Below are 14758 nucleotides of genomic sequence, written 5' to 3' on the forward strand. Positions count from 1 at the left end.
CATAGCCAGAATTTGAATAATCAGCTAACGCTTGTATAAAGAAAAAAAGAAACACCATGGTTTAAGTTTAATTTGCCTTAATTGAGCTTGCATCTCCCATATCTCCCACACTGATGTTCATCAGTCATACTGAAAAAAGAATTTGGTTGACAAAACCGAAATTTAGTTAAAATAGGATCAATCAAATGTTTGATAATATTACAGTCAAAAATTGTAATTGCCGTTATTTTGTCTTATTTTCTCAGTAATATATTTATTTACAAATAAACCTATCCAAAAGTTACACTTCGATTTCTTTTTAATTTGGCACAAATGTAGAAATACAAAAAATATTTAGATCATATTTTTTTCATTTTGGCCCACTTTGAATTCCACGGACAGTTTATAGCTTTTTAATGTTCTCACTCTTATCAACAACAAAAATGCATAAGAAATAAAATTGAATACAAGATATAGGCGTTTTTGGTTTGTTGATTATGAATATGAAGTCAAACCTGTAAAATTATTTGTATAAATAATAGAATGTGTAAGTAAAACATGTAAAAAGTTGGAAAAAAATTATTTATACAAATAATTTCTCGGTTTGGCCGAGATTCAAACTATTTTTGACTAATTTAACATAAATTCAAAATATTTCGGTTGTAATCTCGGTTAAAGAAATTTAGAATAGTTCGTGTCTCAGCTATTCCAATTTTGTTAAAATTTTAATTAAAATTGCCGGATTTTGGTTTGGCCAAGATTCGAACCATTTTTAACTAATTTAGCACAAATTCAAAATATTTCGGTTGGAATCTCGGCTAAAGAAATTTAGAATGGTTTATGTTCCAGCTATGGCGATTTTATTAAAATTATTCAACTATATCTTGTATTCAATTTTATTTCTTATGCATTTGTTCATGATAGGAGTTTATGATAAGAACATTAAAAAGTTATAAATTGTCCGTGAAACTCAAAGTGGGCCAAAATGAAAAATATGACCTAAATATTTTTGCTACCTCTACATTTGTGCCAAATTAGAAAGAAATCGGAGTGTACCTTTTGGGTAGGTTTACTTGTTAGTCACTAAGCAAAGCAAAATAGCAGCACTTAAATTTTTTGTTTGTAATTATCAAACATTTGGTTGATTCCATTTTATTTGATTTCGTCAGTAAAATCCTGTGCAAAATCTTTGTGTAAAAAAAGCAACGTGATTTAAGTATGATTCGACCTAATTGGGGGTGTATTTAGCTCTCGGCCAGTAACTCTCACGGAAAACCGGCCGCACGTGCGAGTAGTCGAGACTAAATAATGCGAAAGTAAATTTCCATATTGAATCCCCCGGCAGAGGGACCGGCTGAAAATCCAGGCGGCCTTTATTATGGCTAGAGGTCTGCCCGCTGTAAGCTCGCGATGAGCATTGCTCCGACCGCAAAGACGAGTTCACGAGTTCCAGGTCGTTGCATTCGGATGTGGTTTAAACTTGGTAGCACTCCGTAGTCGAGCTTCGCGCCACTTCCGTGTAAACGACCCTGATCGTTTCTGCCTCTCCGCATGCGCGAGGAACACGCCTGGTACCGCGCCGCAAGAGGATCGCGCTTTTATCTTGGCTCACCGATCTTGAGCAATTATTAGCGCGGAATCAGAATTTTGCCAGCTTTCCCTAAGGGAGAAAACATCGTCCTCCTTCGCTCTCCTCCCTTCCCTTCTCAGTCACTCTTCTATCTTTTAATCGGGACGGCCAGTTAATGAAATTTCAGGGGAAACGCTGAGAGAAAATTCTCGCCAGTCTAAGACCTTTATTAATGGTCTCTGCTTGAAATTTGTGAAATATTCAGATCTGGATAATTATAATATATATGGAAGTAATAACTCTAATATATATACAGTAATATATAATAATATATATACAGGGTGTCTCACACTCTCCTCCGGGCATTTTGTGGGGACGTAAAACAGGTTGAAGTGAATATAAAAGTCCTGTATCGTTTTGCGATATTCGCAATAATTATCGAGATATTAATTGTAGAAAACTTGTAAATGATCATGCAGAATATGGTAAATGAGTTATAGTAGCGACGACTGCCGTCGTGTACTTATACTTCAGATCAAATTGAACAAAAAAGTCCTCTATCATTTTCCAAATAATCACATAGATTTTTAATTATTAATTAAAGAAGATTATTGCACGATTTTGCGTGATAATGCACTCATCTTCTTTAATTAATAATTAAAAATCTATGTGATTATTTGCAAAATGATAGATTACTTTTTGGTTTAATCTGACCTAAAGTATAAGTACACGACGGCAGTCGTCGCTACTATAACTCATTTACCATATTCTGCATGATCATTTACAAGTTTTCTACAATTAATATCTCGATAATTATTGCGAATATCGCAAAACGGTATGGGACTTTTATGTTCACCTCAACCTGTTCTACGTCCCCACAAAATGCCCGGAGGAGATTGTGAGTCACCCTGTATATATATATCTCTTAGATCCATACACGGTAAAAAAGGTTTGGTTGAATTAACTAAACATCTGGTCGAATATGAACGATCCGATTGAAGTAACCTGAATTCCGCTTAAGTCAACCAAAAATCTTGTTAACTTAAACAGAATCCGAGTAATTCCTGGATCGTTCATATCCGACCAGATGTTTAGTTAATTCAACCAAACCTTTTTTTTCCGTGTGAGTATCTCAAGTTTCAAGTGACGGTCATCGACACGAGCTTATGGTTCGCGATCCCAATAACTGAGTGATTTTTCCTCCGAGACTCATAAGTTTCCGTGGTCATTATCCGCAATTGTCCGCTCCCTGGGTGACTTCTGTGATCGGCAGAGGGAATTGCACAAATGCGTAACGAAGGCAGGAGGACGTCGATTCCCCATGAAATATGCAGAGCATACGACCATACGCGGCGGCTGACGAAACTACCCCTTCTGCCCTCTTCGTACGTCATCGATCAAACTAAACAGGTCTTTATCTTCCTGCTCCTTCATTCCGCGCCGTCTTATCTGATGCTATGAAGATGCCCTTTGCGCGTCTGATAGCGGCCGTTAAATCGCGCCACGACTAAGTGTCCGATCGTGACTGGAAAGGCGCGCGTGAGGGTGAATTTTTCACAGAGGCGCCTCCATTTTCACCCCCGGTTCCCTTCTCTCTCTGTCATATTCTCTCCATCTCTCTCTTTCTCGCACTCTCTTCACCGTACGCCGCGTAGTGTTCGTGAGTCTCCAGGCGATAGATGCGACCGATAGAAGCGTGAAGAACATAGCCGCGGCAAATTTGCATTTTAAGCAAAGTCGTGGAGAATACCACCGAAACTTGCTCGAAGAATATCTAACGCGGCGCATGTGAAGTAGCTCTGCGGCTTACGAACGAGTAGACGTAAGTCATCTCGCTAAATTTTAATCAATCCACTAAGTACCTCGAAGGATCTCAGGTGGGCTTCACTTAAAAAGCTAAACCGTGCCTCAAAGACGCAGAGATAACAGCTTCTGAAAAATTTCCGTGACATCGGTCGGTCTCTCTCTCTCTCTGTCTCTGTCTCTCTGTCTCTCTGTCTCGCTACTTTCTTCCAATTGTTCCTTACGAACGTCGGATCAAAGCATCTGCTGCAAAAATATCACCGTCACTGCGCTGTTGCACGCCACCGGCATCTTTCGCTCGCAAACGATCAAGACGGGGACGTGTCTCAGGGAAGACGGCTTATTACTCGGTATTTTCGAGCTCCCGAGGGAGAGAAGGCGGCGCGATGTTATTCCGGCGACCGACGCTAAATCTCACGGCGAGTGGATTCGAGGATCGTCTGTTTGCTGTTGGCTGGGTGTTAGCGAGGGAGACTAGACGGTATGATGTGCGTGCCGTTGGATCTCCGATGCGAGGAGAGCCTCACGTGCCGCGGTACGTGAGGGATCTCCGCACGAAAAATCTGCACGACGCGAATATCAGCGTCGCGCGGTATCGTGCATACGAGACGAGACGAGAGGAACGACGAAAGGCTACAACGTCGCTAAAAGCGGAAGATTTCAATTTACTTCCTTTCTGTCGCAATTCCATCCACGTTTCTCGCATCGAATGGCTTCTCGGCATCGAGAAGTTGCCAATCGCGGGCAGAGATTTCTATCCGGCCGATTGCTTTTCTCGCTGTCGACACGACACGTCCTCTTTGGAAAAACGTAATACAGCTCCTCGTCTTATATGAGCGATATGGAAGCGGATCACAATGCCATTCTCTCTCTCCCTCTCTCTTTTGTCGAGAGAAAGAGAGAGAGAAAAGGAGAGGTAGTAGAGAGTCTTCCATCAGAGACAGGAGCTTATTATCTCACGTGGGTGGCTGCAGCTGCGTGGGACACGTTTGCAACGTGTACACGTGGGACGTTTTCGTCGCTGGAATATCGGAACCTGATATCACGAAGAGATCATGGCTCTTGCCTACGCTCGGCCATAATTAGATTAATTCGCAGTCGTGTCGAAATCAGACAGCGTGCTGATTTATCACGAGAATCGAACGCCTCGTATTCTCGAGAGAATTGTCCGAGATGTGAGTATGTGTGTGTTAAGGTATGTGTGGGATGATGCATTTAAGTTCCGAACAAAGAGAGAGAGAGAGAGAGAGAGAGAGAGAGAGAACAAGAGAAAGAGAGAGAAAGAGAATATATACGGTGAAAATGAAGGAAAAACAAACCCTCAGCTTTGCGTATCGGAACAAATGACTTCCTCGCGACTTGGAACTTGCTTCCAGAGCGTATCGACGAAAAAACGTCAGTTGCATTGTGTGCGCAAGCTGCTCGTGCCTAAATAATTCGAAGTTAGATCTGAAATTTTCAGTTAATATGTCTGTAATCGTAACTGAAAAACATTCAACTCCGAACTCAAATCTGAGTATCTCACTTAAGTAATCAGTTTCGAGTAACAACTATAAATGCGGACCTTAAAAGTGGCTCAATAAAAATATCGCTGAATGAATCAACGAAAGGAGTATTTCGCCGGTGATCAGTGAACATATACTGATTTTTGTGCAAACATTCCCACTTTATTGCTCCATCTTCTGATTTGCTATCTTACTGATTTTGTACAGTAGAAGTAACATTGCCCTGCAAAATCTGCAGTACCAACCGATTCTCTGCACGAGATCGAACTGTCTGTTCGTGGTGATGGAATTAACGGCTTCCGTGAAACTTGCGTGCAACGGCATTGTGTTTGCAAAGTGCATCAATAATGGTAACAATCACTACTATTAATCGATCCTTCCAACGAGATTTTGCTGATTGCAGTGCTCTCTTTGTAGCTGAGGCATCAGTTATAAATGCAGCATTTCAATGAAGAATACGCTAATTGTGCTCGAGAGAGTTGAAGATGTATTTGTTGTTATATTCGAGTCAAAATCTTGGCCTTACGTTAAACTTTGAATTCTATTACTATTATTAATACAACGCAGTAGGAACTAACCAGTAAATCTACCTAAAAATACACTCCGATTTCTTTCGAATTTGACACAAATGTAGAAGTACAAAAAATATTTACGTCATATTTTTTTATTTTGACTCACTTTGAGTTTCACGGACAGCTTATAGCTTTTTAATGTTCTCATTTCTATCATCAAGTACTACATAAATGCGTAAGAAATAAAATTGAATACAAGATATAGTTAAATAATTTTAACAAAATCGGCATAGCTGAGACACGGTTTTAAATTTCTTTAGCCGAAATTCCAACCAAAATATTTTGAATTTGTGCTAAATTATTAAAAAATGGTTCGGCCGAGAAATTATTTGTATAAATAATTTTTTTCAACTTTTTACATGTTTTGTTTAAACATTTTATTATTTATACAAATACTTTTATATGTTTGTCTTCATATTCATAATTAGCAAACGCCTATATCTTGTATTCAATTTTATTTCTTATACATTTTTGTTGCACTTGTTGATGATAGGAGTGAGAACATTAAAAAGCTATAAACTGTCCATGAAACTCAAAGTGGGTCAAAATGGAAAAATTTGACCTAAATATTTTTTGTATTTCTACATTTGTGCTAAATTAAAAAAAATCGGAGTGTATCTTTTTGGTAGGTTTACTTGTAAGTTAACAAAATAGATTTAATTCTAATAGTACTTTACTCCTACTTTGACTTTGATGATGTTCGAAATTTCCCTTTATATTTTCTTTACCATCGAAATAGGTGTTGGATGAAATCCTGAAAGTATCAAAATTTTAATTAAAATTGCTGGATTTCTCCCTCGGTTTAGCCGAGATTCGAACCATTTTTTACTAATGTAGCACAGGTTAAAAATATTTTGGTTGGAATCTCGGCTAAAGAAATTTAGAGTGGTTCGTGTCTCAGCTATGCCGATTTTATTAAAATTATTTAACTATATCTTGAATTCAATTTTATTTCTTATGTATTTTTGTTGTACTTGTTGATGATAGAAGTAAAAACATTAAAAAGCTATAAACTGCCCGTGAAACTCAAAATTCCGACTCGGCTAAATTAAATAGAATCAAAAAAGATTGATGTAGGTTTCAGAGCATCAAAATGGAACAGTAAACCTTTGTTCTGTCTCTACTGTATCGGTTTCACAGCTGAATATACGCCCTATTGCCTGCCGTACTGTTAGGTGTCCATTTGTTACAGCGAGATTTAGCACACACAGATTCTTGCTGCCGTAGTCGATTCCTTCCCCCGTGTATTCTACGGTAGTGCGATGCGTTCAGATAATGTTTCACCGCACGACAACGCGTTTACGATTACTCCGAGACTTCGTCGCGAGTGAAATCGCCGGTCTGGAGCAGCGCGATCGAAACAGATTGCAAATTAGAGGGCCGACACTCCGTCGCGGGCCGCGCGATAACGTGGCGGGAGAGATAGAGAGAAAGAGCACGTGGAGGGAGAAGTTACAGGGAGCTTCTGCTGAATATATACGGCCGCGAAATAAGAATTGCAAAGGCAGGCGGATCGGGCGCTGTAAATTTCTGCGCGGCAACGAGGCAGATAGCGGCGAGCAGCCGCCGTCTTGCGGGAATTCGAAAGTTTCCTCGCGTAGCCACCGCGACTACGACAAGTTGCGCGCGTAGCCCGACTGCTCCTCGATCAATATGATGCTGAACAATGTGCCCGTATATCAGCGCGCGAATGCACGACCTCCTTACGCGAACTGAAGCATCGACTTCGGGGCTGAAGTCGCGAGCGCGACTTCGCGCACTCGTGAAAATAATGTATCTCGCGACGTTTCCAATGATTAACGGCGGGATTGCGTCCCGCCTATAAATCTCGACGCAAAGCTCACGTCGCACCGCATCGATCGCCTATCGTGAGCCGTTCGCCAAATGGAAACCACGTCGTTTATCACAACGACGTTGTTAATAACAACAACATTCGCAAACTCGCCAAACAGCACTCTGCGACTTGTGTCTCATCCCAAGTAGAGCTTCTACTTTCTGCCGTGAGCCCTAAGATTAAGATAATTAAGAGAATTAAGAGAGTAATTAAGAGAAATGACGGGCGCGCGAACTCTCTCTCTCTCTCTCTCTCTCTCTCTCTCTCTTTCTCTCGTGGATCTGCAACACGCGAATAATCACGTCGATGTGCTCGTTCTGTTTCAGAGGTAAAAATGGAACTCGAGGACCTGATGTCCGACATAAAAAAAACTGCTAACAAAGTGAGAGCCAAGTTAAAGGGTAAGTTCAATTCGGCGGCTCGATAACGCCTGCGTCACATACCGCGTCACATGCCGCGACGCGCGTTCCAATCGTTCCGTTGTATCTCGTCCGATCGATCGATCCATCGGACGATCGATCGATCAGTCATCCGCCTACGCCATGTGCCACGACAGAACGAATGTTCTCTGTTTCTCGCGCTCAGTGATAGAGCAGAACATCGAGCAGGAAGAGCATACGAACAAATCGTCGGCGGACCTGAGGATACGCAAGACCCAGCACTCGACGTTGTCTAGGAAGTTCGTCGAGGTGATGACGGAGTACAATCGGACACAGACCGATTACAGGGAGCGGTGTAAGGGGAGAATACAACGACAGCTCGAGATCAGTGAGTATATGTGTCGCGATTGGCCGCATTCAGCCTGAATGCCCGTTCGAGTGGAACAGCCCTTTCCAATCTGTTGTTGCATCGAGAACGCCTGTCGCTTTCTGGACACACGTTCATCAGCGTAATGCTCGGCGCATGCCCTTCTTGCTTCCGAGTCGAGGAAATTTCGGGATAAAGAGAAATGCGGCATGATTTTCGTTACGCAGATTTTAATTCGCGCTTGCGAATGATCGCAAAGACGTCCGCGATTGCAAAACATTAATTTACGACGAGAGATTTTCTCTCCCGTGCATTTTCTAGGGAAATTTTTCACGCGTTTACAGAACGTGTAAAAATTATTATTCCGTGAGCTTGAACATCACGTTATGACGGTAGAATAGAATAGATTAATGATTACAGAAACGTGTGGAGTTCGCAATTGCAAAACGTCAATTCGCGAGAAATGTATTTCCTCTCGTATTTCCTACGGAAACGTTTCACATGCTGCACGAAAGTATTGTTCTGTAAGCTTTAGCAGCGCGTTATGACGGTAGGATACGGCAGATATTATAATAACGTACGGTGAACGTTTGTTGAACGTTAACGTGAACGTTAACGCAACGATAGCGGCGACTCGATAGCAAAGCCGATCGGAGCGCGATTGTTCGTCCGTTCTGCGAGAGACGAACGGGAATATTTTTGCTTTCAGCGGGTAGAACGACCACTAATGAGGAATTGGAGCAGATGTTGGAGCAAGGAAATCCGGCCGTCTTCACGCAAGGGGTACATCCTTAATGATCCTTCTCTCGCGTGTACTTGTACGCTCCGAGGAGAGCGGTTAATAATCGGCCTCGCGCTTCTCTTCTACCACTCCCAATTAATCTTACCGCTTCTCGCAGATCATCATGGAGACGCAACAAGCAAAACAGACCCTCGCGGACATCGAAGCGCGTCACGCTGACATCATTAAACTCGAAAACTCGATCAGGGAGCTCCACGATATGTTTATGGATATGGCCATGTTGGTCGAGAGTCAGGTAAGATCTCTCACTGCTTCATATCTCCTGGAGGAAAAAGAAAGAATAATTCTGTTCCTTTCAACGGACGATAATCGGTCTTCTTTCCGAAAGCGAAGATATACATCGCGGATCCAAGTGTCATTTTGGCTGAATCTCTTTTAATTACATGTTCCTCACGCGACTGAGTCACGTCGAAGAGAAAATCTCGAGGAAAAGAGAACGTCGAAGAGAAAATCTCGTGCAAAAAGAGCTTCAGCCGAGTTACACGCTTATGCGTGCAAACACTTGGATTTGCAGCGTCAGAATTTTCCGTAGTTCGCGGAACTTAATGAGAACGCGTAGAGAAAAAAATTCACATCGATCAATATGAATACAACTGATTTTATTCTGATGCTATTTATCGCCGCGATGCAATCTTTTTATCGTTTATCGCTCGATACACGCGAAAGCGCGTTATCCACTGCCGCAGGCTGTGGTTTACATTCGCGATTCTGCTCGTTCGCAAATAATAATGCGGATATTTTTGTTATTATGACGTATTTATTGATACGTTATTATTATTTCACGTATATATACATGTTTCGACACGGCATGGGAGCCTAATTGTAATAACTGTAATTAAAACCGCGTTACCGCGGGAATCGGATCAACTGTCATTGGGTTGCAATTGCAAACGCGGGCACATTGATTCTGCGGCAGTACATAACGTATATGACTTTTGCGTTGTCGCGTGCAATCCGCACGTGCATTCGACGAGAAGAAGGGGAGAGAGAGGGGGATTGGAGAGGGGCGAGAAATGCCCGCATAGATTCTCTTAGATACTCGAGAAGAGTCACACATTCGCGATCGCGGCTGCACCGAAGCTCTCGCGAAAATCGCATTCCTCGGGACGCAGATATATCCCGCGCGAATATCTCACACTTCGCGTTAACGGCTGGACTTTAGGGCGGACGAATGAAAAATTGATTCGCTCCCTTTTTATTTATCGCGTCGGAGAAAAATCGCCCGATTCGCGCGAGCCGTAGCGATCTTTACCTCGACCGTGGAACGTAAAGGCGTGGAAACGTCGTGGAAAATCAAGAAAATTCACTCGATTGCTCCCTCTCTCTCTCTCTCTCGCGCGCGCGCGCGCCGATGCACGTTTCAATTTTCCTCCAGAACTGTCGATTTGATTAACGATTGAGATGCTTTATTGGAAGATGCCCCCATCGTTCCTCGACAATTGGCCGAATGTAAGCGGCCGACTCGCAATTAAGTCGTCCTCGTTGCCGAGTTAATTGACATGATAATTTGAAGGGCACTTTCGTCCCGCGGTCAACCTTACTTTTGCACATTGATTGGCCGCGATCACTCCCGCGTAATGATGAGCGAAAACCAATTAGCAGCGTAGCGCGATGCAGTGAAACGATCCTCCCTCCCCTTACTTTCTTTGATCAATAATATTTCGATCCGAGTAACACGGAGCGCGCGTTTGCTGTCCGCTAATCGAAGGGAAATTCTTTCGATGTGACTGAGGTTTCGAGTTCACTCTGCGATGGAAAATTCTCTTTTACATGAAGAAAGCTGCTGGCAGCGAGATTTCGCGCGTGGTTAATTACATTTCGTTGTAACATGCACAGAAAAAGAAGTCTTGCGACTTCTAGTCGACAAATACACTTGGTTGAGCGTTTTAGTGCGGTATCTCAGTACAATTAGTCTCAAATATCATAATTATTACAAAATAATTAGCAAAACTAAAGTTATTTGATAGTATTTACGGAATTACTGAATTATATTCAACTTGTTTAGTTACATGTTTAGTTGAAACTACATCACCAAAGCATTTGATAACTATTATCCAATCTCGACGGTTATTTGCATATTTCTTCAGTATAACTTCCCTTTCCACTTTCTGTAGCGTCAAATAGGTGTTGAATGGAAGAGTAAGGCTGAAAGTAAGATTAAAATTTCGACTCGGGGATACCTGAAAGTTCAGTTGCCAGTAGGCGTGAATTTAGCTAGGAAACCAATGTAGTAACAACAGCAGCAAAAGTTTCAGTTACAGCGACAAGTAGGGGAGACCGAAGCTAGTTGGCGAGGTGGGTTAGTGGTTTGTTTTCTGGCAAGTTGCAGAATATTAAGCAAGCAAGATTCTTAAACATATCAGAGATGGCTTTGAAATTCCTGCTTGTTCGATTTCGAAATCTGTTAAAGAACTGTAAAAATAGTCGATTTTGTCAACTGGCTCCCCCTACAATTTTTAGCAAACCATGATTGATGCTACGTCAATGAGATCTTTTTTCTTATTGACTCAAGACCTCGGCGCATCGCGCTTTTTCCTTTGCATGATAGTAATAATGATAATAATAATAACAACAACAGTAATAATAATATTATCTAATAATAATATCTGTTTACGTGGCGGTAGCCGTTTATCCGGGCCGACTATCTCGTTTCGCACGACGAGGCAAAGTAATTACCGCGACGTTTCATTCCTGCCGCCGACACGGTATTTCTCTCCCTCTCGCGAAATCTCAACAATCTCGGATTATTAACTGAACTTTCGCGTAAAAGCCTCGATGTTGTTTGCCGACTGAAAATATTGAACCGCGCGACCTCCTATCGCGCGCTTGTTGTTCCGTTACATTGTAACGGGGAGAATTCATCGCGAGTTACTTCACGATTAAATACACTCGTGCAGTTTTCGCTCTTTCTCGTAAATCGCTTGTGTTTTTGAACGCCCCGCGTTACTCCACCGCTGTGTCGATGCTGCGGCGCGTTGTTTGTCGGCGGTCAATTACTTTCCTTGGTCGTACGTCTGCTCGTTCGTTCGCTCGTTCGTTGATGCCGGTGCAATGCCGGGACGACGGCTGGACGACGACGTTGTGCATGACACACGACAATTGCACGGCGACGTGATGGGCCTGGGACGATTCGGCCCGCGCCTCATTCTCGCGTACTAACCATGCTCTTTCTCTCTCTTCCCCTGTGTGTTACGCTGCGTTGGATTCGCGCCGCGCGCCTACCTTAGGGCGAGATGATAGATCGCATAGAGTACCACGTGGAACACGCGGTGGACTACGTGCAGACGGCCACGCAGGACACCAAAAAAGCACTCAAGTATCAAAGCAAAGCCCGACGGGTGAGTCCTCCCCAGATGTCACGCGCGAGACCATCGACATTTCGTTCGCGTCTAATTGGTCACTCTTTTTTTTTCTCCCTCCTCCACCTCCCATCCTCATCACACCACGACCGCACCTCACCTCGACCTGTCCGACTCTCGTGTCCCCTGTTACTTTGATCTTCACCCTCTCTCGTGTCCCTCCCGTGAGCCACCTTTTACTTGCGTTACTCGCTACTGATTACTCACCTCTGCTTTCATTGATACCTCGCTATTAATCGATGTATAATTGCTCCGTATCCCCACTCCACCAATCCATCCCTGATCCACGACGCGTAAGCAACTAACGATGACGCTTGGTGGGTTCTTGTTTTCCTTCCTTTTTCTGTTGTGTACATGCCACTCATATATTCTGTTGGTGGTTGGTATTTTCCGTGTTCGACGATCGGCGACAATCATAAACGGCGAATATACTTTAAATGTATATGTACCATACATATATATCATGACTATATACATATATACTGTTTGTCTGTGTGTGATGCGTGTAACTCTCTCTCACTCTCTATATATTTCTCTCTCTATACTCATATATATATATATATATATATATATACATATATATATATATATTATACACATATATATATATATATATATATATATATATATATATACACATACCTGTATAACCGCTCTCTCTGTCATTTGTCGAAACATGGGTGTGCTAATTGTGTCTCTGTCCGTGAACTGCTCTGTTTACTCATACTACTAATCTTGCGTACTAACCTATGCTGACGATACACTAACGGATCGCTGGTGTAACCTGTGACTGACTGTGTATATCGTATCGATGTATAAAAAAAACACACACACACATGCGACGTGGTGCGTGGTGCCGCGTTTACGCGCGCCGTTCGCGATCAACACGTCGCCGACGCCCGGGGATCTGCTGGCATTCTCCTGCGCCGGGGACCGCTTCTCTATCTACTGGCCGGCTATATGTAACTCCGGGTGCATCCGTTCCCCGAGGTTGTCCCCTCGACGAGCGACCTGGTCTCACCTGGACTCTCGTTCACCCCTTCGAACTCTTTCCTTTCTCTTTCTCTCTCTCTCTCCCGTCGAATCCCGTCCCAACTGGTTCCTCGTGCAAGTACGGCAGGGTGAAATGGTGGACTGCATTGAGTACTGCGTCAATCAGACCAGCGACCACGTGGGCCAAGCACGGGGCGAGCTGATCAAAGCCGAAGATTATCAGACCAAATCTCGTAAGGTAAAGGAAATCAGACACCCAAACAGGCAATGCACGGCCGGACAATCGCCGAGACTCGGACGAGATTTTCCGCTTCCCGTGTGATATTGCGCGAAGGTACTCGGGAAAGAGAGAATCTCTCGCGAGTCTCGGGTCGGTTCGGTCAATATGAACGCCGCTGGATCGCGATTACACGCTTGCGGAAAGTTTCTCCTCTCCTTTCATATTTTTTTTTTTTTTTTTTTTTTAATTAGCGAATATATGTTTTCCCCCTCTCTGCTGCTCGTCGGAGGCGTTAATCCCGACGAAACACGTAGAGCTTTTGCGTTGCGTCGAGCGAAATAATAATTCAGTTGGAATCTCCTCTCCATTGAAGAGAGGAAGGACGCGCGTGCGCGCGCGCGGTCTTTCCGAGTTGACTCAGAGGATTTACCGAACGCCTCTCTGAAGCACAGCCTGCGATAAGGAAGCTTCACCCGGTGGCGTTCATCAAAAGACGACATCGCGAATGAATGAAGCCCCGGTTGGAGCAAAAAGGAATAAGTGCCTATTCAGCATGCTACGGGATTCATTTGAAGTTTTATCAAGCGCGACGGCACACTTGAAAACATTATCGCGGAATAACATTCTTCTCGCATTGTTATCATTTTCATGCTCCGGCCGTACCTTCGTCGTAGAATTTCGACCTGCCACCACCATTGTGCCTCGTTTTCACTCGGGTTCGCTTCAATCGGAGATTCGCGTCCCGGTATTCCGCGCGAAATAAATGTTAAGAGTGGCAAAGCTCGTCGGAGCAAGCTAAAAAAGAACATCTGTTCGTGGAGTGTAAATTTTCGCGAGAACACAGACTGAGGACTTTCTCCAGCTGCAGGAGAGGTTGGGGTTGGTTGAATCGATATTCCGCGATGTTAACGTCAAATATCGCGATCAGAACGTGATGAACACGAGTGGGCAGACGCGTTGAAACGAGCGATTTAACCTCTCCAGTGTTGATTTATATTAATAGTTATTGCTTGAGATTTGTCTCAAACGAGATACTCAGAATTGGATGTGAAACTTTCAGCTGAATCACTATCGCAAGTATAAAACCTGTCATATGTTGTATGATTTCAATAAAAAAAGTCAAATCTCACTCTAAATTCAGACCTGAGTATTTCACGTGGGATAAGTTTCAAGTGATAACTATTAATGCGGGCCTAAAGTGACTGTGCGATTCCTTCCAAGGTGGGATTATTATTATTTTTTCTAATAAACTCATTTATACAGATTTCTTTTCTCTTTATTGTTATTTCCTTTGAAAATTTTCGAGCAATGGAACACACAGACACATCTAATTTTCATTTGTACTTGCTATGAGCTGAAAGAGAGTTTAAGTAA

At 43.0% G+C, this 14758-nt stretch overlaps 1 protein-coding gene across 6 annotated transcripts in view; it reads left to right on the forward strand.

The window, feature by feature from the left end:
- The window catches only part of LOC116852331 (syntaxin-1A), a 102126-nt gene that overhangs the window by 72183 nt on the left and 15185 nt on the right, over positions 1 to 14758 (forward strand). For 5 of the 6 annotated variants that reach the window (XR_004379751.1, XR_004379752.1, XR_004379753.1 and 2 more), the window contains exons 4-8: positions 7590 to 7664; positions 7849 to 8031; positions 8720 to 8793; positions 8910 to 9047; positions 12040 to 12150. Coding sequence is in view for 2 of the 6 variants with exons in the window: in XM_032832595.1 (XP_032688486.1) it covers positions 7590 to 7664; positions 7849 to 8031; positions 8720 to 8793; positions 8910 to 9047; positions 12040 to 12150 (581 nt within the window). In the remaining 4 variants the exon portion in view is untranslated. Of the gene's footprint in view, positions 1 to 7589; positions 7665 to 7848; positions 8032 to 8719; positions 8794 to 8909; positions 9048 to 12039; positions 12151 to 13291; positions 13403 to 14758 lie in introns of all 6 variants that reach the window. The other variant, XR_004379755.1, reaches the window with a different exon arrangement.

The sequence above is a fragment of the Odontomachus brunneus genome, unplaced genomic scaffold, assembly GCF_010583005.1.
Source record: "Odontomachus brunneus isolate Ranch 3 - 2012 unplaced genomic scaffold, Obru_v1 Obru_scaffold_006, whole genome shotgun sequence".
Classification (NCBI taxonomy): domain Eukaryota; kingdom Metazoa; phylum Arthropoda; class Insecta; order Hymenoptera; family Formicidae; genus Odontomachus; species Odontomachus brunneus.